This window comes from Zeus faber (assembly GCF_960531495.2).
Source record: "Zeus faber genome assembly, chromosome: 1".
NCBI classification, from domain to species: domain Eukaryota; kingdom Metazoa; phylum Chordata; class Actinopteri; order Zeiformes; family Zeidae; genus Zeus; species Zeus faber.
Window position 1 is genome coordinate 60,380,751 of NC_137193.1, and position 23,152 is coordinate 60,403,902.

A 23,152-nucleotide genomic window follows, 5' to 3' on the forward strand; every position below is an offset into this window, starting at 1 on the left:
ACCACCTTGTGGCCATTCGCAAAAATGCTGTTTGATCACTTAAGCGTTTAGCTTCCACGCTCCATGCTCAGCGGTAACGGACGCCACTCGGCTTTACACGACACAACCCAAATTGTCAATGTACAATGACCCCCGCCCCCAAATGAAATCAAGTTGGCAATGTCTCCTTCCGGATGATTTCGGACATAAAAAGCCATCCACGGTGTTTATTTTTCCCTGGAGTATTTCAGATCCCAGAGCGGCCTACTTAAATTGTGTCCAGTCAGACAGAGCTGCCGTTGGCTTTTGTTTGATTAAACCCGCAGAGGCCGGCCAAGTTAATCCTGAACTGTCGGCCAGAATTCCTCTGCACTTTCTGATGGGACCGGATAGAGAGCGAGAGAGAGAGAGGAGATGATGAGAACGGGGGGAGGACGAAAAAACTGCACATTTTCCTTCTTGCATGCACTCAACCCTTGCTTTCTTGCCGAGAAAGGCAGACCCCACCACCCACAGCGTGTAGAGGAAGCCAAGCTCAATAGGTCAAATATGAGATTGTTCAACAAACTTATTTTACGGATTCCACTTTAAACTTGGTCCTTGGTTCACTGCTCATAAACGTGATTCACTTTTTCTGTGGATTTGGCAAAATAACAGCACAACAAAATGCAGCATAATTTCCATATGTCTCCTTTTCACATTTATAGGTTCAAGAATTATATGTTCAATCTAAATTTTAAATAGGGTCGTGAAGTTGAATAGATATATTTTAGAAATATTTTCAAGAAAAACAAATCGGACTCCTTGCAATTCCCGCACGGACCCCAAGGAGGGCAGGGGTCAGCCGCCTTTAGTAGTCCAGCTGGAAGAGACACTTTTTGGATCAGTTTTCCACCAAATATGTATTTCCTCGGAAATGTGAATAGTTAAAGGATGATGTTGATTGACCACCAAAAACCTAAAGTCATTTTTTTATGAACTGCTGAAGAATGTACAAACAATTTTAAATGATGATAATGAAATGAATAATCAAAATAATCAGCATTATAATAATATTAATAATCTTCTTCTTTTTCTTTCAATAATAAAAGAAAATGATATCAATAAGGAAAATATTATTATTATTATTATTATTATTATTATTATTATTATCATTAATAATAATAATAATAATAATAATAATAAACTCAGGTTAAAGAGCCCTAGGGGGGGTAATAATAATAATAATAATAATAATAATAATAATAATAATAACAATAATAATAATAATAAACTCAGGTTAAAGAGCCCTGGGGGGGGTAATAATAATAATAATAATAATAATAATAATAATAATAATAATAATAAACTCAGGTTAAAGAGCCCTATGGGGGGTAATAATAATAATAATAATAATAATAATAATAATAATAATAAACAGGTTAAAGAGCCCTGGGGGGGGGGGTAATAATAATAATAATAATAATAATAAACTCAGGTTAAAGAGCCCTATGGGGGGTAATAATAATAATAATAATAATAATAATAATAATAATAATAATAATAATAATAAACAGGTTAAAGAGCCCTATGGGGGGTAATAATAATAATAATAATAATAATAATAATAATAATAATAATAATAATAATAATAATAAACTCAGGTTAAAGAGCCCTGGGGGGGGGGGTAATAATAATAATAATAATAATAATAATAATAATAACAATAATAATAATAATAAACTCAGGTTAAAGAGCCCTGGGGGGGTAATAATAATAATAATAATAATAATAATAATAATAATAATAATAATAATAATAATAATAATAAACTCAGGTTAAAGAGCCCTGGGGGGGTAATAATAATAATAATAATAATAATAATAATAATAATAATAATAATAATAATAATAATAATAAACAGGTTAAAGAGCCCTAGGGGGGCCGCGGACCCCAGTTTGGGAAGCCGTGGGAGGACCCCCAGATGTTGGGGGAGAGAGGGGGGTGGTGGGGGCCTGAGAGGCGGTGGGTGGAGCAGTAAACACCCAGGTTGACACCAGTGCGGGCGCGGTGCGCGGCACCACCCACAGCCGGAGAGCGCGCGCGCGCACGGCCCTTGGATTCACGCCACGCGAGAAACGAGCAGCCTCGGCAAACAGGCCCACGGGACCCCCCCCCCACCCCCCACCCCCACCCACCCCCACCCATATGAAAAATTCGAGCGCTCCACTACACGCGCCCATGGATGGTAACGATCATATGAGTTAAAGTAAGAAAAAACACGAGAGAGAGAGAGAGAGGGGGGGGGGGGGTCAGAGAGGCAGGGAGAGAGGGAGAGAGAGAGAGAGGGGGGGGGGGTCAGAGAGGCAGGGAGAGAGGGAGAGAGAGAGAGAGAAAGAGAGAGAGAGGGAGGAGGAGGACCACGGACCGGACCGGACGGAGCAGACCAGCCATTGCCGGTCGTGGGACGCGTTCCGCGCGGGAGACGTGCGCGCGACGCACCGGCGGCACGCGGAGAGTTCCACGGATCCACGGCTCGACGCGAACCAAGCGGCGGCTCGGAGGGAGGTGACCGGGCCGGGATCCGACGGCCATAGCGGGGAGAGGAGGAGAGGGGGAGAGGCGGACCGTGTGGCATCCCGGGCTCCCGCCCCGCAGACGCGTGGACCGACTGCCGCTCCACGGTAAGGCTGATCCCGCGAGACGTGCGTCCATCCTGGAAGAGTATGTGTTATGTGTCATCATTGTTTCTCTATTATTATTGTTTATTACGAGGCTTGGATGCTGTCATTTCCTGCAGGATGGAGATTAGCGTGTTTTATTGAAACCACTAAAACCACTATCACTAGGATGCCCCATAACAGGTTGATCACCACACACAGCATTACATAAACCGTTTAAGTGGAAATCCATGACATTATATGGATACAAAAAAAACCCCCGGAGCTGACACTTCATAACAAACAGCCCTTCAGCGTATTTCTCCAATGCATTTCTCCTCTCGTACGCTGTTGCCGATGTCGGAGGTGGGGTCCGCCATTCTTGGCAAAAAAAAAAAAAAAGGGCAGAGGAAGTGCGAGGAATTGGGATTTGAATTTGAACGAGTTAGCCGTGGTCCCAATCGCACCACTAACGCCACCGGTCGTCGTGGGCGTCGTCCCCGTGATAGTTCCTCACAGTGACGTGTGATATGCTCATTATAATAACGCCCGGGATTTGGTGTTTGTCGTTTTTTGGAGAGTGGGACAGTTCCCCAACAGGTCGTGGAATCAGAGCGGGGTCTTTTTTTTTTAAATTTTCTTTGGGTGGTGGAGAGGGAAGACCACTGAGGGACTGTTTTTTTCCCCAACATTTTTTCTGTCACAAGTGAAATGCAATTAGTTGGTTATCCACCCGGCGGCGTGGACAAAGATGCTCCGTTCTTTGGCCGCGGCTCGTCTGCCGTCGCACCCGACTCGCCTGGCTCCCCTGTCCACTCAGGCATTCGTCCCCAAACGCACAAATGGGGGTACAGCGTTCCTGAGAAATGGTTCTGGACGACAACTCGGACGATATTATTTTTTAAAAATGTATTCATACATTTTTTGCTTCCACTGATCACAACTGGGAAAGGATCTTGTTTTGGTACAGATTCGTCCATTCACTAGGAGTCGGTCAGAACGAATCTTTCTCTGTTTTGGCTCCAGTTTCTCTTCCCTTTTTTTTTTTTTTTTTGCTCACAGACCTGGCTCTGTTCAGCCTATTTTCTCACAGTCTGTCTGTCTGGAGCAGCACAGAATATTACGCAAGGTGGGGTTGCAAAAAAAGAAAAGAAGTGAAGGACCCCCTCCACCCCTCTCCATCTACCAGATGGTCAGACTGTATGACTTACTGACCCACCACTGTGCTCCAACCCAAGTGTGTATGTGTGTGTGTGTGTGTGTGTGTGTGTGTGTGTGTGTGTGTGTGTGTGTGTGTGTGTGTGTGTGTGTGTGTGTGTGTCATGCTGGTTGTCACTGCAGAGCTGGTGGTTATGCACCCCCCCCCACACACCCCCACACCCCAGGACACGCATGTTACTGGGGGGAGGGAGGAGGCTGCGTCATATGATATTCCACTATCAGTGTGAGCTGAATTTGCGTTATCAATGGAATGGAGTCATTCAATTTGTCATCAGACTTGCTTAAGAGTACCAAATATTAATATGTATACATGTATTAGTGCTTCTACCTACATCCTGTGTGTGTGTGTGTGTGTGTGTGTGTGTGTGTGTGTGTGTGTGTGTGTGTGTGTGTGTGTGTGTGTGTCATTTAACCCAGAGTCTGTATTGCATTCACTGGGTCATCCACAGGCTTTTTAGTATGCGTGGAGCATCTGCTAGAAAGAGAGCGAAAGAAAGAGGGAGAGCGAGGCCGAGAGAGAGAGAGAGAGCGAGAGAGAGAGAGAGCGATGGGGACACAGACCAAAGGCACAAAGAGAACTCCGTGGGTACAGAAGAAATTTGATGTTTTAGTTGCAAGACCTTCGAAATAAAAGCCACTTTCCCCTTTCTAACAGCCTCTTAATCACCTTTGGAGCCGCAGATATTGATCGGTTGATCGGTTTGGGTCCTAATCGCACGGGCAATCACAATATTCTGATGAAGGTGCCACTATTAATCACATCCTTCGCTCTCTCCCCATCACCCCCTTCCTGCTCTCCTTGTTTTATTTCCTCTGTATCTCTCCATCCCTCTCTCTTTTCTCCCTCCCTAATTATTTCTCGTTCTCTCTCACTGTGGTTCTGCACTTTTATGCTTCTATGTGAATGCACGCAAACATTTACAAGGTAAAACAATTAATCCAATAATAAACTAGTTTTTCGACGGAAAATTAGTCAAATTGTTTTTTGTCGTAAAATTATTCATGATGTAGTGAATTATCGTAAAATGTTTAACGCGTGATTTCAATACAATTTCATAAAAATGTGAAATGTAAAAGTGTTTTTTTTAATGAGTGATTCTCTACCTTTTTCACACCAAGGACCCTCAATCTTCCACAAATCTGAATCCAAACCCGGTTGATAAGATTTAGTCTCTGGAACCCCAAACTGACCAGATTTTTATTGTTAGATCTGGTTCAGTGTCTCTACTGTAGTCAGGAAAATAAACGTGGAACCAGGATCCAAACTGTCATTATTCTACATTCTCTAACGTCTCGGAAATTACATTTACAAAAATGTAAATATTGATAATTTTCCTGGGGACCCTCTAGGACCTCCTGAAGGGCCACTGGGGTGGTCTCTGGACCCCACATTGAGAACAAACTGCTGGGTAAAAGCACATTAAGCTATTTCGGTAATGCGGATAAATTTGAAACAACGTGTTTATGAGCATTTACCACCATTTTGTACCTTAGTACCGTATTTTAGATTTCCAATTTAATCCCTAAATTAGCATAAATTAATAAAAAAAAGGTTTGATTCGGAAATGACATGCATACATTACATAACCTCTTGTGTGTGTGTGTGTGTGTGTGTGTGTGTGTGTGTGTGTGCGTGTGTGTGTGTGTGTGTGTGTGTGTGTGTGTGTGTGTGTGTGTGTGTGTGTGTGTGTGTTGAGTCTAGTCGTTCATTGAGCCAGGCTTCTCATCTTGCTCATCATGGCTTCAGGCTGCATTTTAAGGAGAATCCTCGCTAGTCACACAGTCTGTGCACACTCACGTGCACACTCACTTGCACACTCATTCATCTCCAGACGTCACGTGCACACTAACATTCGCTGTAGTAGAACGTGCTTCAATCCCCAGATGGAGCCACGGTTACAAACAGATTGTAGAACAAAGTTTAAATTATGAATAATGCAAGAAGGGATTCATGTGGAGGAGAAGAATATAATTGGTTAAGATGAATATATTAGGTTAAGACCAGGTGAACAACTGGTGGCGACCCGGTTGAGACCCGCTTGAGACCCAGTTGAGATCAAGTTGAGACCTTGTTGAGACCAGGTTGAGACCCGGTACCTGGTTGAGACACGATTGAGACCAGGTTACGATTTGCTAAAAACCGGGGGGAAGCCCTGGTAAAGACCCGGTGGAGACCTGGTTAGAATCTGGTGAATACTCGGTTGAGACCCGGTTAAAGTTAGGGCCACATTACATGATTTTCAAGGTCGTTTTGGCAACGATTTGAGATGGGGCTGAGTCAGGGTAGTCCAGGGCTGTAGCAACGTAGCTGTGTGTGTGATCCTACTTGGCCAGATCATGCTCCAGTCCAACATGTTCGATTTTATCGGGGCTAGTCTTTCCAAAATCCGTTCAACAGCCAATGAGATTGTGCAGCTGCACGATGGCGACGCCAAAGAAAGCAGCAAGTGGGCGGGTGTGGACTTCTGAAATGGAGGAGCCAATTGTGGAACAGTGTCGACTCATGAGGCTTAGAGCATAATGTCAGTGCTGCAAGTTTGCTGCACAAACAACCACAGTAGCTGTACGGCAGCCATGTTTGTTTTTGTGTCAAAATATCGCGAGTTATTCTGCCTCTCGCAGGAAGATGCATTAAGGCGAGTGCTGGAGTTCCACAAAACTCTGTCCGTCTGTTCTCCGTCTTGAGATTTGCGCTCCTCAAAGACAGTAGTTGTTATGTGTGTGTGCACAGAAGAGACTGAAAACCTGTAAATCACAGTGGTTACCAGTGCGCTTATACATCTGTTCATTGTCATTCATGATTGATAAAATCCCATAATGTAGCCCCGGCTTAAGACGTATTTCAGACCTGCTTCAGACTTGCTAAAGTCTAGTTAAGACCTAGTTAAGACCTAGTTAAGACCTAGTTAAGACAGTTAAGACCTAGTTAAGACCTAGTTAAGACAGTTAAGACCTAGTTAAGACCTAGTTAAGACATAGTTAAAGGAGATGAGGGTGTGAAGAAGGGCTGGGCAATGTAAAAAGCTTGACATATACTGTATATTGACATATTTTACGTCACATTAGAATATATGAAAGTGACCTATGACAACAGACCAACACTCCAGCTTTCAAATAAAATCCCCTCAAATATTCCCCCAAAAAACCTTTACTCTGAAATCTTAAGACCAAGTTACTGTCGAACAAACAACTCTATCGATGCCCAACGTGAATAAAGTGTCTTTTAGCAACGAGTGTTGCGTGTCCACGGGGAGATGCTGTGGGTTGTATGTTCAAGTTGTGTGCTCCTCCATCCACATCCCTCCATCCACATCCCTCCATCCACATCCCTCCGTCCACATCCCTCCGTCCACATCCATCTGTCCACAGCCCTCTGTCCACATCCGTCCGTCCACATTTGTCTGTCCACATCCCTCTGTCCACATCCCTCTGTCCACATCCGTCCATCCGCATTCGTCTGTCCACATCCCTCTGTCCACATCTGTCCGTCCACATCCGTCCGTCCACATCCGTCTGTCCACATCCCTCCATCCACATCCCTCCGTCCACATCCCTCCGTCCACATCCCTCTGTCCACATCCGTCTGTCCACATCCCTCCGTCCACATCCGTCAGTCCACATTTGTCTGTCCACATCCCTCTGTCAACATTCCTTTGTCCACATCTGTCCGTCCACATCCCCCTGTCCACATCCCTCCGTCCACATCCCTCTGTCCACATCTGTCCATCCACATCGGTCCATCCACATCTGTCCATCCACATCTGTCCATCCACATCTGTCCATCCACATCCCTCTGTCCACATCTGTCCGTCCACATCCCTGTCCACATCCATCCGTCCACATCCATCCGTCCACATCCCTCCGTCCACATCCCTCCGTCCACATCTGTCCGTCCACATCCGTCTGTCCTCATCCCGCCGTCCACATTTGTCTGTCCACATCCGTCCATCCATATCCCTCTGTCCACATCTGTCCGTCCAAATCTGTCCGTCCACATCCGTCCGTCCACATCCATCTCTCCACATCCCTCTGTCCACATCCCTCCGTCCACATCCCTCCATCCACATCTGTCCCTCCACATCCGTCTGTCCACATCCCTCTGTCCACATCCTTCCGTCCACATCCCTCCATACCAGCATCTATCCATCTCTGTGAGCTGGTGTGCTTGCCAGTGAGATTTCCCGGCTACACCTTTAATTCTTCCAGAGAATTCTGGAATGCTTCTCCATGACGACAAAGGCCTGCGAATGGCATTACATGACAGGTGCACCTCATTCTCTCTCTCTCTCTCTCTCTCTCGCTCGCTCTCTCGATCTGTCTCTCTGTCCTTTCCTCTGCTACTACACCTCCATGTGTCTGTCTCATTCATTCTCTCTATCTCGCGCATTTGTTGTGTCGCCTCTGCGGTTTTATTTTGTGTTTTGTGTCTGATGTGAAGCAGGGAGACACACGCATGCACGCGCGCCAACACATTGAAAGACACTATTACAGGCTGCGTGGGCTGGAAAGCAGGTGGTGTGTACAGACACCGCCCCATGAAAAGATATCACAACGGGGGGGATTTAGTTGCCATGCGTGACGCAGCACGGGATGCGTGGGGCTTTTTCTGTTTCATTGAAGAAATCAAATATGTCTCAAATAAAAACACAAATTTTATTTGTATTTGCTCGCAGCTCGAGTTGAAGCTTGCAGCTTGTGTGTTCTGATAATTAATAGAAAAAGTGCGCTCCACAAAGATTTACCTAATGTTCTAATATATTTTTTTGGGCTCCTGTCAGTCACAGGCCCTGCAAATTGTTCTAACGCCGGCCCCCCCCCATACGGCGCAACCGACACACACACACACACACACACACACACACACACACACACACACACACACACACACACACACACACAGAAAGACAGATTTTAGGTCCTCTCTCTTCAGTCAGACTGTTGATTTATATCACACACACACACACACACACGCACACACACACACACACGCGCGCACACACACACACACAGGAAACCACAAGGGTGTTGTGTTCATATAGGTGTGTGTATGTATAAGTTCATTCTTGTCCATTTGTTTGTCTGATGGATAGAGGGCGGGGATGCAGGAAATGATGTCATAGTTTCTCACACTCCACAGTTTCCACTTTGGGGGGGCGTTCATCTTTTTAAGGCACCACAGCCGAGCATAATGACACAGCCTCCATTCCAACTCTATTTATAAAGACGCTGGGTTGCAGCGGGGAAGCAAACCACTGAACATGCACCCGCACGGGCACATGTGGAAAACATGGCGTGCACTGCTGTCCCAAAACCCAAACACACACACACGCAGAAAACACTCACACAAAGACTCCCGGACACTCGCTCAGAGCAGGGAAGGCCGCTGGGGATTCTGGGAAGGTTTTCTAACCGCCTCATGGCGCTGTTGGAGACAGGGGATTCAGGAAACGGGGCCTGTCAGCGGTCTAGCGTGTGGGGGTAGGGCTTGCGGGGGGCGTTTGGCGGGGCCACACAGATGGAACTCGGACACAGACACAGACGCTGGAGGTCATTTTTTTATTTATTTTTTTACTTCAGTCCGTGGAGAGATTGGTTTGCTTTCCTTTTTATTTCAGGCCATGAGCGATGGTGGGATCAACCCCATAATCATTCTGGTTCTTGGCTCTGATGCTCTGCCCTGTGCTGCTGCAAGACTGCCTCTTCTGGTCAGAATGCACAAACACTGGAGTTACTAAGCTCGGAACAGGAGGAAGAGGAGGAGAAGGAGGAGGAGGGGGGTGATGACCAACTCTAATTAGAACCAGTAGTGGAGAGGATCCAAGAGAAGAGCATTTTACTGTGTTGAGGGCGGATGAAAGTTTCCGGTCGTCTGGAAGGCAGTTAGGAATGGAGGAGGGTGTAGGGTGTTCCTTTTTTTTTACGTTGCCATCCCCCAATACATTGGATCAGTTGTTCTCAATGTGGGGTCCGGGGACCCAAAGGGATCCCTTAAGAAGTGAGCTCCATCGTAAAATGCACAATAAGGACTGTTTTTATCTCCCTAACTGGAATAAATGGCAGACTGGTTTGGAATAATAATTAGCTTCTCAGATTTGGGTACGAGAGAAAGAGAGAGAGAGAGACAGAGAGAGAGAGAGAGAGCGATGGGGACACAGACCGAAGGCACAAAGAGAACTCCACGGAGATCAGAAGAAATCTTACGTTATTGTTACAAGGCTTTCAGAATAAAAGCCCCGTTCCTCTTTCCAAAAGCCTCTTAACGACCTCTGATATTGATCGGTTGATCGGTTTGGGTCCTAATCACACGGGCAATCACATTATTTTGATTAAGGTGAGAGAGAGACAGAGAGAGAGAGAGAGAGAGAGAGAGAAGAGAGAGAGAGAGAGAGACAGAGAGAGAGAGAAAGAGAAGGACAGACGATATGTAGGGTCCCTGATATGAAAAAGGTTGAGAACCCCTGCAGTAGATGGTTCCCTCTTCAAAATTGTTGATATTTCAGCATCAAAGGGCTTGAAAAAGACAAATGAAAGAGGAATATCGGACTAAACATACTGAGGACTTTGAGGGAAACTCCACTCTGGGTCTCCTCTCCCTCAATTGAAAAGCTACGCAGCCCCACGTTGAATATGAGCTCACAACCTTTGCTTCTTCATTAACTACAGCCACTATGTGATGAACTACGTAGTGGACTGGTGTGCACGCTCTGGTCAGATAGTAGAAGAAGAGAAGAACAGAAGAACAGAAGAACAATCTTTAATCGTCACACAGCACACCACACTACAACACATGCACATGCTTTGGATGGTGGCCGGCGAAATGAGGCCTCTGCATTTAACCCATCCTGGCTTGTCCTTCCACCAGGGGCACAGCCAGGAGCAGTGGGCAGCATTCGTTGACGCGCCCGGAGACCTGGTGATGAGTGTCCATCGCTGGTCAGACGATGATATGTGCATGTTTTTGGTGGGGGTCCTTACTGACGTGAGGTGGAGGAAACCCCATGTGAGCACGGGGAGAACATGCAAACTCCACACAGAAAGGCTCCTATTTGGGAGATAACCAGCCGGAGCACGGTGCCAACAGCGCACCAGGCGGGAATCGAACCCAGGACCTTCTTGCTGTGAGGCAAGTTCTTACTACAATAGCAGAGCGAGGGAGGGGAGGTGTATCTAGGTATTTCAGTTGCAACACCTGAGAGTTCACAGACCCTGGTGCAAGAACCTACAGAATATGAAGTGATGACTTGGAGAACGCAACGTGAGAACCAATCGACTAAACCGGAACCCTGCCGTGAAGTAAACGCCGAAAGAGCCTACTACTGGAGCTTTCTCACTTCCTAGTGTGCAAAAACTTTATGAGCTTTATTGCAACCGTGGTATGCTCAAACAGTATGTGAGAACTGCCAGGGTGACATACCACATCCGGTGAAATATACTAATATTAAACGCGTTGCACTGGGTGTCCATATCCCACAATGCATTGCGAGGGGCAAGTCGTCCATTAACCCTTGTGCACGCATGCGGTTTGGCTTCCAGTCGCAGGGTGAGAAATAGCACAAAGTTCACATATAAATGGCCGCAGTGAAGGCATCTCAACGGGCAACGGCAGAGGAAGACGAGTGGAATTTGCATTGAATTTGTCTAATGTTCAAAAAAACAAAAACGACGTGAACAAGTGCGTTACAGTGCATTACGCCATTTGGCTGACACTCCACGGTGGAAAGGCCTTGTAAACGAGATGATGTGGCGTAACGCAGGCCTGCACAACTCCGCCATGAAGGTTAATGCGACACTTCATGTTCACGGAGAACGGGCCTTGGGTTGCATTGACTCAATCTGTTTAATGACTTTAATGTTGCTGTGTGGTGGAATGGCCCTATAATGTGATGGGGATGGAGATGCCGGAACCTGGTATCCCTCAGGGGCCCCCATCCATCCAGCCAATCAGAGAGAGAGGGAGTGGAGGAGAGAGAGAGGGGGGGGGGGCAATATTTGCAATATTAGAAATATTTTTTCTCTGCTTTTATTCTCTTTCATTATGAACTGATAAAATGAAATATGTGGAGCATTGGCCAATGAGGTTCATCTTACATGTTTTTTAGGGATCAGGACCGTAGTGAAAATCATTTGAAATTAATTCACACCAAATTCTTCTGCTGCTAAAAAATTATGAATTCAACTCTAGATTAACTTTTCGTGATTTTTTTCTGGGGATCTTAGACATAATTATTATATTTTTTTTTTGGAAAAAACATTTAGTGACACGTAGCCCTTACCAAATTGTATTGAATGGCAGTGGTTAAGAAGAGGGCATGAGAGGCCATGCCATTGGTCAACACTCACAATAATTGGGTTAGTGTATGTCACCTGATTTGAAGCCTCGGGTTTAGGTTCACTCAAAACAGGAAACGTCTAAATTGGCCTATTTTAAACGCCCTCAAATGAAAACCCTTTAAACCTTCGGATCATCTTTATGGAACAAGCATTTTCAAAATCCAAACTGAGATCCATCACAAGAAGCAAACTGTTGAGACGCCTAAGGTCGCTTCTTTTTCCATTGACTTCCACTCTACCTTGTCTGGAACCTCTTTAAAATGCTTTGAAGACAAAATGAGAAAGACAGAATTGTGACGCAACGTTTTAGGGATTTAGGAATAGTTCTCACGTACGTTTCATTTGTGTTTCGGTCGATATTCTAGCGTGAAAGAGACAAGGCAGGTAGAGAGAGAGAGAGAGAGAGAGAGGCAGTAGAAGAGAAGTATAGTGGAGACAGCTTTCTTTCTTTCTTTCTTTCTTTCTTTCTTTCTTTCTTTCTTTCCTTCCCATCTCTTGGGGAGAGTCAGCTGTCCTCTGACCCAGCGCTGCTCTGGTATAAATAGAAACTCCAGACGAGCTGCTGGTTCAGGCTTTCTTGACTTTCATCAGTCTCCCTCTCTCTCTCTCTCCCTGTCACTCTTTCTCTCGTTAGCCTACTAATGGGAGAGTCTGTTTGACCGTCTTGTCTCTTTGTTCCTCCTTTTCACCCTCTCTCTCTCTCTCTCTCTCTCTCTCTCTCTCTCTCTCTCTCTCTCTCTCTCTCTGAAGAAAAAAAAATCAATTATTTGGGTTCTGATTTCTGTCTTGAGGCATCAGATCGATTGATCGTCTTTGGACTTTGGTCACAATTCTAAAGCTTGATGTTGTGGTGTTTGTTTTTTTGGACATTGGTTTGAAATTTGCAGGGGGTGGGGTGGGGGGGTGGGTGAGGTCACACTGTCCAACGTCAGAAATTTGGACCTAATTAATCAATAATTATCATCATTATCATATTATCATGTACAGGGCCTGACAATAACTTTTAGAATCAGTTGCCCAGTGGGCAACATGCATCAGCTTTTGGTTGCCAAGACTGACAAAGTGGTTTCCCAATGTATTTTTTTTAAATCAAGCAAGAGCAACAGATAAATTGATAGATTGATCGATCGATCGATAGTTTTCTAAAACGACGGTGAGGAACACCCTTCTGGTTGGCAACAGACCATGGTTGTCAACTAGGGCAGCATACTATAACTGTCAATATTTCTCACTTTTCCTTTCCTGTAAAAGCTTTTTAAACTTTTGCATTTGCACTCTCTCCCTTTTTGTAACTTAAACCTTATTATTATTTTTTTTAACAAATTCAATTTTCTTCTGTGACTTGAACTGTCATTCCAGGTATAAAAGGAACATCACTTTTTGCATTTGTTTATTGAATGAGAGGTAATTCAATGTGTGTTCGAGCCGCTTCAGAGATGGTGAATAACACAACGCGCCGTCTGAACAAGCTTGCCTGGTTCCAGTCCCGCCCGCTTATTAAATGAAGAGAAACGAAGTGGAGGCGATGAGAAATCCTCCTTTTCCACAAAGTTTTAGAATTTATTTATTTTTCTCTGAACTCTCTAACACGTCCTCTAGACGACGTGACGGCCAGTTTAACCCTCGCCCCCCCCTTCTTCTTCCTCTCTCTCCTCCTCTTCCTCCTGTCCTCCCCCCCTCCTCCTCCTCTTCCCCCTCCTCCTTTCCCTTGTTCCTCCTCCCCTCTCCTCACATTGTACCTCCTCTTCTTCCTCCTCCTTTCCCTCCATCCCTTCCCCCCTCCTCCTCCTCCTCCCTCTTGTTCCTCCTCCTTCTCCCCCACCTCTCCCGCCTCTTCTTCCACCTCCTTCTCCTCCTCTCCCTCCTCTTCCTCCTGTCCCCTCCTCCTCCACCCCTGTTACTCCTTCTCCCCCTCGCCTCCCCCTCCCCTTTCTCCATCTCTTCCCCCTTCTCTCTCCTCCCCCTTGTCCCTCCTCCCCCCTCCTCCCTCTTGTCTCTCCTTGCACCTCCTGCTTTTCCTTTTCCTCCCCCCATACCTCCGTCACGACATGTGTTATCACTGTCTCGCTGTTACCACGGTGATCCTTAGCCATGAGGGTGACTTATTCACGACGGGCTGTGATTACGCTCTTTTCCCCAAATGAATTATAGAGTGTCTCCACTATAACAACTTCTCTCTCGCTCTCTTTCTCTCTCTCTCTCCCTCTCCATCATTTTCTTCCTTCTCTCTCCTCTTTTTTTTCTCTGACCCTGTTTCCTCCCCTCCCCCCAACCATCCCACAATCCCATCCAATCCATCCCTCTCTCTCTTCCGCTCTCCTCCTCCGCTTTCCTTCCTTCTTGCAGCCCTCTGTCGCCATGGAGTCGTCGGACGATGACACGCTGAGCGAGCGCTCGTTCGTCAGCGAACGCTCCTTCCGCAGCGAGCGCTCGGGGGGCTCCCTGTCGCCATGCCCCTCGGGCCCCTCGGGCCCCCAGGGGCCGCCGGGGGACACCCTGCCCTGGAACCTGTCCAAGCATGAGCGCCGCAAGAGGAAGAGCCAGGACTCCGTGCTGGATCCGGCCGAGCGGGCGGTCGTTCGAGTGGCAGGTGAGAGGGAGGGGGAGAGAGAGAGAGAGCGAGAGAGAGAGAGAGAGAGAGAGAGAGAGAGAGAGAGAGAGAGAGAGAGAGAGAGAGAGAGAGAGAGAGAGGGAGAAATAGAGCGAGATGAAGAGATGTGCGGGGTGTAGGGAGGAGGGTTGGAGAGAGGGAGGAGGAGAGAGAAAAAGATGAAGATAATGAGAGAATTGGAGAGAGGGAGAGGGTGATGGAGGGAGGAGAGAGAAGGAAGGGAAAAAGGGAGAGTGAGAGAAAAAAGGAAGGGGTGGAAAAGTGATCGAGGAAGAGAGGGACGGAGAGTGCGGGAGAGAGAGTAAGGGTGGGGATGGGGGGTTTGAGGGAGATGGAGGAAACGACTGAAATAGAAGGAAAGACACTGGGAGAGGGAGAGTGAAGGAAGGTCTGGGAGGGAGAGAGAGAGATGGAGAGAGAGACAGGGAGAGAGGGAGAAAGAAGGAGATAGAGATTTGAAGGAGGAGAGAGAGTGAGAGTGGGCATGGGGGTTAGGTTCAGAGGTCAGAAGTTATTCCTGATCAGAGGTTCAGAGGTCGGAGGTCATTCCTGGCAGAAGTTTAACAAATCAACATTTTGTCAAACAGCTGGGCCGATGACCTGAATGAATGGTCACACCTTCCACATTTTTATATCCCAGTCTAAATACTGACAAAGGAGGTTAGAGCAGAGACACAGCTCTATGATAGAGGAGGTAGAGCTGCAAAGATGGCCACCTTTGTGTGCATATCACAAAGAGAATCCACCGGTCATGCTTTGTGGTTCACGCTGGTCTCCAATGTTGCATTTGTTGGCAACTGTTTTTTTTTGTGAAATCACATTAATTATCTGTGCTGTTTACGAGTCAATGTTGGAAAAGGAGTCTTCAAACCTGCTGCTCACTACCAAAATGCAATATGGTGCTGAAGTGAAGCAACCCCGTTACATTCATCACATTACTCTGAAATGTCAACATATAAATGTCAGGCTTGGTTTTGCCAGTTATGAAACATCACAGTCACTTGCAGACACAATAGTCTGCAGCGCCTGTAGATGACTGACTATCAAATCGCTGTTTTTATCCCCGGGGTCAAATCCTGGGCGAGGTCAAAGGCATTACCCAGCATGCATCACACATCTATAGTGGTAACAATATATTGCGATATGTGGGGGGGGTTAATTCCTTATCAAGAGTGTCCACATGTTCCACTCTACTGACCTTCCACTTTCAATCTTACCACACACTGTTCACCGTTTGTAAACAGACTCCAGAGAAGAAATCAACATTTAAAAAAATAAAATTCCATTGGTACTTTATAAGAAACAGCACCATTCATGCTCTCCTCTATATGCTAGTAACACTATGCTAACTAGTAGCACTATTGTAACTAGTAACGCTGTGCTGACTAGTAAGACTATGATAACTAGTAAGATGATGACAACTAGTAACACTATGCTGACTAGTAACACTATGCTGAGTAGTAGCACTTTGATAACTAGCAACACTATGCTGACTAGTAACACTATGATAACTAATTACACTATGCTGACTAGTAACACTATGGTAAATAGTAACACTATGGTGACTAGTAACACTATGCTGACCAATAAGACTTTGATAACTAGTGACACTATGCTGACTAGTAACACTATGCTGACTAGTAACACTATAGTAAATAGTAACACTATGGTGACTAGTAACACTATGGTAACTAGTAACACTATGCTGACTAGTAACACTATGGTAACTAGTGACACTATGGTAACTAGTGACACTATGATAACTAGTAACACTATGCTGACTAGTAACACTATGCTGAGTAGTAACACTATGGTAACTAGTAACACTATGCTGACTAGTAACACTACGGTAACTAGTGACACTATGGTAACTAGTGACACTATGATAACTAGTAACACTATGCTGACTAGTAAAACTATGATAACTAGTAACACTTTGCTGACTAGTAACACTATGGTGACTAGTAACACTATGCTGACCAATAAGACTATGATAACTAGTGACACTATGCTGACTAGTAACACTATGCTGACTAGTAACACTATGATAACTAGTAACACTATGCTGACTAGTAACACTATGCTGAGTAGTAACACTATGGTAACTAGTAACACTATGCTGACTAGTAACACTACGTTAACTAGTGACACTATGCTGACTAGTAACACTATGGTAACTAGTAACACTATGGTAACTAGTAACACTGTGATAACTAGTAACACTATACTGTAACACTATGGTTATTAGTAACACTATGCTGACTAGTAACACTATGGTAACTAGTAACACTATGCTGACTAGTAGTGCTATACTAACTAGTGACTATTGAGTCCAACATGGCAGGTGTCGGTGATTGTACAGGAAGTACTAATTACAGTATAGAGTACTACTCTCTCCCTATCTCCACCCTCTCTCATTTCCTCCCTCTCTGCTCTGTTGCTTTCTCTATTCATTCCTAACTTTGGGAAACAGGATCCAGAGCATAAATGTAGGTTAATCATCTCTCTGGAGATGGTGCCGAGCGTTCAAGCTGTGTACGCCCAGCACCCCCCCCACACACACACACACATACACACACAAACTTTTTGGGGGGCAGGGTTCCAAAATTCGGGTAAAGGTCACTTCTTTTCCCAGATTTTACCAATATTGATCCATATTTTTGTTGCACCTGACACATGATAGAAATTCATAATGCGTTGACTTATTACATAGGTATTACACTTACATTATGTGTTGTTATTATTATTATTATTATTATTATTTTTTTTTTTATTATTATTATTATATCACATAATTATTATGTCCTAAAAAGTTGTAAACCGTTATTTATTGCGTTTAAGATGTCTATTACAAAATGTGGTTGTAATCACAAAAAAGAGGTTACATTTACTTTACACAAGTAGAAAAATGTTCCCAAATTCTGGAAATATTGATCCATATTTGGGTTTAACTCTGAGCTCAGTTTTTTCCTCACGTTGCAAACGGCTTTGTTCGGCTCTTTCATAAAACAACAAATACTCTGTGTGGTCATGACATTACTGTGGGAGCACTGGGATTACTTGTGTGTGTGTGTCTGTGTGTGTGTGAGTGTGTGTGTGTGTGTGTGTGTGTGTGGGTGTGTGCGTGTGTGTGTAAAGGTTGTGTGTTTAAAGCTCAACCTACGGACGAAGGAATAGGATGTAGGCCACAACGGAGTCAGGAGAGCGAGTCAATTATTAAGATGATGTAAGAGAGAGAATACACTGTGTGTGTGTGTGTGTGTGTGTGTGTGTGTGTGTGTGTGTGTGTGTGTGTGTGTGTGTGTGTGTGTGTGTGTGTGTGTGTGTGTGTGTTTAAATGCACGGTTGTGGTGGTTTGGAGAAGCGAGGTAGTATGAAGGAAGGAGGAGGAAGAGAAAGAAAGACAGAAACAAAAGGAGATGGGGCAGAATTGCCTTTTTTGACTTTGCTTTGAATTTGACTTTTCCGAGACAGAGAGAGAGAGACAGAGAGAGAGAGACAGAGAGAGAGAGACAGAGAGAGAGGCTTTAGATCCATAAGAAGCAATGAGAGTAAGTGTGAAAGAACCACCGAAACAACTACGAATGAAAGATAAATGGAGGAGTGGAGGCGTGGAGGCGTTTTCCTTTTAGCGTCAGCAGCGGAAATAAAGGTTCAACTTTCACTTCAGAGACTTTAATTTGTCAGTCGTCGTCCTTTTCCAACGTCGACAAGCTAGCTTTACACTGAATCCGACAAACGACAATAACAAACCAAAAGTCCAATTATTGCTATGGAGAGTCAGATTCCGCACATGGAAAAATATCTGTGATGAGCCTCGTCTCCTATCCAATAAGCGCCATCTCCGTTCAATTTCTTGTGACAAGTTCTTGTCTGACACTACGACCAACGTTTTAATTGTAAGTAAAAAAGTCATATCGACTATCAATAAATCTCTTTATATAGAGGTGAATTGTGTGTATTTTTTACAATTATTTTCCACATTATATGAAGGGAGTTTTAAACTCTCATTCATGGAACAAGGTGAATGTCCAGCTGAGCAAAGTTCTCGCTGTAATACTGGAAAAAGATAAACTTCCAAGGGCCACTAGGTGAAGGAACCGACTGTCAGATGTGTTTTTGGATTTGGTGTAATTGAACTTTAGAGTTGGGTGACAATCATAGAGGGGGGTGACAATATATAACCAGAAGAGAAAAATTGAATAGAAAAATAAAGAAAGCAAACACGCCTTTTAGACACAGACTCGCAAATCACGTGGTTGGACTTTCCTTTAAAGCCTTTTCAGCCACGTTTCACGTCAGAAGTTTTGTTTCTGCAGGGAGGTAGTTGGTCCGCTGAGGCGTGAATAAACCCATTCTGTGACCTTGTGTGTCATTGTGTGTCATATTGTGCGCCACGATGTGTGTCGCCTACGTGGATTTGACCCCGATTCCACAGCACTGGGGAAGACGAGGAATGCGGCTGCAGCGTCATGATGGGCTCATCTCCAGCTCTGCACTAGAGGAATGACAGTCGTTAACTGACCAAGAGCGAGTCACAGACGGAATTTATTTGACTGTGTTTCATTGTCGTTGTGAGCGACGGTGCGTAACTTGGATTTTGTGTGAACTGGGTTCGGTTGTGTGGTCAGTTTGTTCTTGTTGCTGCATAAATGTCTGAAATGAGACTTGCAAAAAATACATACAAAAATATAGTAACAGTAAATGAAATGATATGTTTATTTAGTATATACTGTATATAAAGTAGAAGAAGAATCTTTATTCATCACATGACACACCGCACTACAACAACACATGCATATATACAGGAGCAGTGGGTAGCATTCGTCGACACGCCCGGGGACCTGGTACCAGGTGTCCATAGCTGGTCAGACGGTGGTGACGTGTGCATGTTTTTGGTGGGGGTCCTTACTGATGTAATATTTTAAATGTATTAGTATTTATTTTATTTGACTGACCCACTGACCCTGAGCCCCAATTACCTAGACACTGGACGGGTGAAGCTGCTCAAACCACACCATCCCTACACAACATGACATAAAATTATATATATATAAACATCTAAAAAGGTATATATATATATATATATATATATATATGTGTGTATTGTGTATATTGGTTCTTTGTGTAAATTGGTTGATTGAATTTTATGGTGAGAATTTTTTGATATTTTTTGATTTATGTATACATTTTTGAAAACATATATTTTTTATGTATTGGTGTTCATGGTACTATAAAAAAAGATGACGTCAGGACATTTAGGCGTCTGCAGAAATAGATTTTTGTGAGATCCTGCGCTGTGTGTGTGTGTGTGTGTGTGTGTGTGTGTGTGTGTGTGTGTGTGTGTGTGTGTGTGTGTGTGTGTGTGTGTGTGTGTGTGTGTGTGTGTGTGTGTGTGTGTGTGTGTGTGTGTGTGTGAGAGAGAGAGAGAACCAAGCAGTGACGCTGGCAGGTTGTGCATCATTGCGTTAGGACCCCGATACGTCACGCTTCTGAGGCGTCCACGGATCTGCCTGCTTTTTTTTTTTTTTGCTTGCGTTTTTCTACAGGCGGTGGAAAGGATGGGAGGGTGGCCTGGCTGCTCCCCTGTTTCCGTGGCGACATCCCTCCCCCACTCCCTCCCAACTCTCACACTCACACACACACACACACACACACACACACACACACTCACACTCACACACACACACACACACACACACACACACACACACACACACACACACACCGTTTCCATGGTTATAAAAGAGTGGGACAAGCTGTGGTGGCACGACAGAGGAAATAAAGGGAAAGCAAAGACAACCGAGAGAGAGAATTAGAATTTCAATTTAAATGTCTTTTTTAAGGGAATAGAGATCAGATTGTCCCCAAAATGCGTGTAAAAAAACACCTTTACAATCCAGTCACACCGTTCACACAACACAGATACATAATGTTAAAAACTATAAAACTTTAAAATCATAAAGGAGAATATGTATTTAAATTCGAGACTTATAACTAATAAGTATTTGCTCCAATTTTTCAGGATCCAGCCCCGTAATCTAGTTTTTCGGGGCTAACAGAATCTGAAACACGACAACCACGGTCGGCAGAGACAAGGCTGAGGTCTCTTTAGAACTGGGACGTTTCAGAGTTTGCTCAACATCGATCTACATTTGAAGCAGAAATTGGTGTTAATCTGTCGTAATTTCCTTCGTTTTGGGAGCGGGCCGCTTTGTGACATCATCATCATCATCATCATCCAAAGTTAAGTCCAAGCTTGGTCTTTCGGAACTCATTCGCATCCAGCCACTTGCGAGCGTGACAGCTAGACGGACAACATGAGCATGAACATGCTGCGTTTTGAGGAAATTGGAAAACTTACTCGTAAGCCGTTACAGCACCCTACAGACCTCGTATGACAGTCCGGAAAACCAACGCTGAGACTCTTATATCAGCCTCTGAGAGAACGGCTGTATTACCACAAGTATCACGGTGAGTTATAGCAATGACAAACCCTGGCTCCGTTTGAATGGAACCGTGTTGTTGGGAACTTCCACACGGAGTGATGTCCTTCCACAGAGACACTGTGAGGCAGGACTGTGCACTACAAGAAGTAGACAGACACCTTCTCATTTTTAGGATAAAGTAAAAACACGCAACAAGAGTATAGGCTTGTAGTAGTAAGTCTGCGTGTCACCAGGACTCGGAAAAGTTGTGTCACCATGTCATTACATCAGCTGAGGCTGCGTTTAAGGGAAACTCGGAAAATTGTAACTCGTTTTAGTAGTAATGCTGATGTAAAGACAAGCGACAGCACACAGATGCTACGTTCAACGGGACCTCGAAAGTTGTTTTTTACGGTGGAAAACTGTCATTCGTATCTTACACAACTAACCTGGACCCTGTGTATTGCTGCCTGCAGCTATATTAATTATTATTATTTGTTATTATTATCATTATTCTTATAATATTATATATTATATATATTATAATATAATATATTATAATATTATTATTATTATATTTCATTAAAACAAAGCTCAACAGTCTTAAAAAAAAACCATAAATAGCGAGCTATACAGAATAGAAATGAATATACTAGGTGTGACTATGCACAGAATAAATTATTGGTATATATATATATATATATATATATATATATATGGGCTGTGTGGATTCCTTCCAGTCGTTTAAGGGAGAATGGTGGAGTGAGTGATGAGTCAGAATAAAGAGAGGAATGGAGAGGAAGAGTGGGAGGTTAGGGGAAATGGATGGATGGAGGGTGGAGGTGAAAGGAGGCCAGGGTTCAAAGGAGAGCATGAAAGAAGTGATGATTTTCCAAAGGGAGAGAAGAGAAGAAAAGGGAGGTCGAGTTGAGGAATGTGCTTAGAGAATGAGAAAGAGAGGGAGAATTAAAAGATGACGATGGAGGACAGGGTTGATCAATACTTTGACACAGAGCCGTTTCATTCTATCTTTTCAATTTCTGAAACAGAAAATGTAATTGTGTTTCTATACTTAGAAATTATACAACTGTTTCCAATAAAATAAAATGAAATGTGATTAAACTCCATCATAGACACAAGTTCACTGAAATATTGAATTTTCTGTATCCGACTGAATTTGTTCTGTGAAATATTTTTGTAGCGATGCATGAGGGTTAATTTGAAAACTTCAATTCAAAATGTCAACATATCGATAAAAAAAAGATCTCATGAGATTCGATTTCGATACCAAAACAGAAAAACAGAAATTTCAGAAAGAGCCATGCTAGCACCATGATTCAAATTGGTTAGGCGCCCCCCCTGAGATGCAACGACATAATGACACTATGAGGTAGCGTGGTTTAAACTGTGCGACGCGGAGGAGGCGCAAGAAAATGAACGATTTGGAAGAAAATAATAAAAAAGAATTAATAAAATAATAAAATAAAATTCAAATAAAATAAATACTAACCAACTGAAAATAATACAATTTGCTCCTATTTTCATTTATTTTCATTATTGGTTCTTATTATTATGATTATTATTATTATTGTTATTACAGTGGTACCTCGACTTACGACTGCATCTACTTACGACTAATCCAAGATACGAGGAGCTATAGTCTAAAATTTGTATCGACTTGCGACCGACTGCTCCAAGATACGACTGTGGAAGGGCGACCTACATCGTGTGTGCACATAGTTCGTGGCTTATCGATATCTTTTTCATATTTACTGTGTTTGTGCTGTGTATTTTGTTTATTTTCACCCTTCATGATTTCATAATTTATATGGGAAAAATTGCTTCACCATACGACTGTTTTAACATACGGCCGTTCTTATAAAACGAATTACAGTCGTAAGTCGAGGTACCACTGTATTACTATTATTCATTACTTGTGCACC

At 43.9% G+C, this 23,152-nt stretch overlaps 1 protein-coding gene across 1 annotated transcript in view; it reads left to right on the forward strand.

The window, feature by feature from the left end:
- Positions 1-14,528: 14,528 nt before the first annotated feature.
- macf1a (microtubule actin crosslinking factor 1a) overlaps positions 14,529-23,152 on the forward strand; it is a gene marked incomplete at its 5' end in the record, with an annotated part of 253,846 nt that continues 245,222 nt past the window's right edge. The window contains 1 exon segment of the mRNA XM_079998137.1: positions 14,529-14,760. Within this exon segment, the coding sequence (XP_079854263.1) occupies positions 14,529-14,760 (232 nt within the window).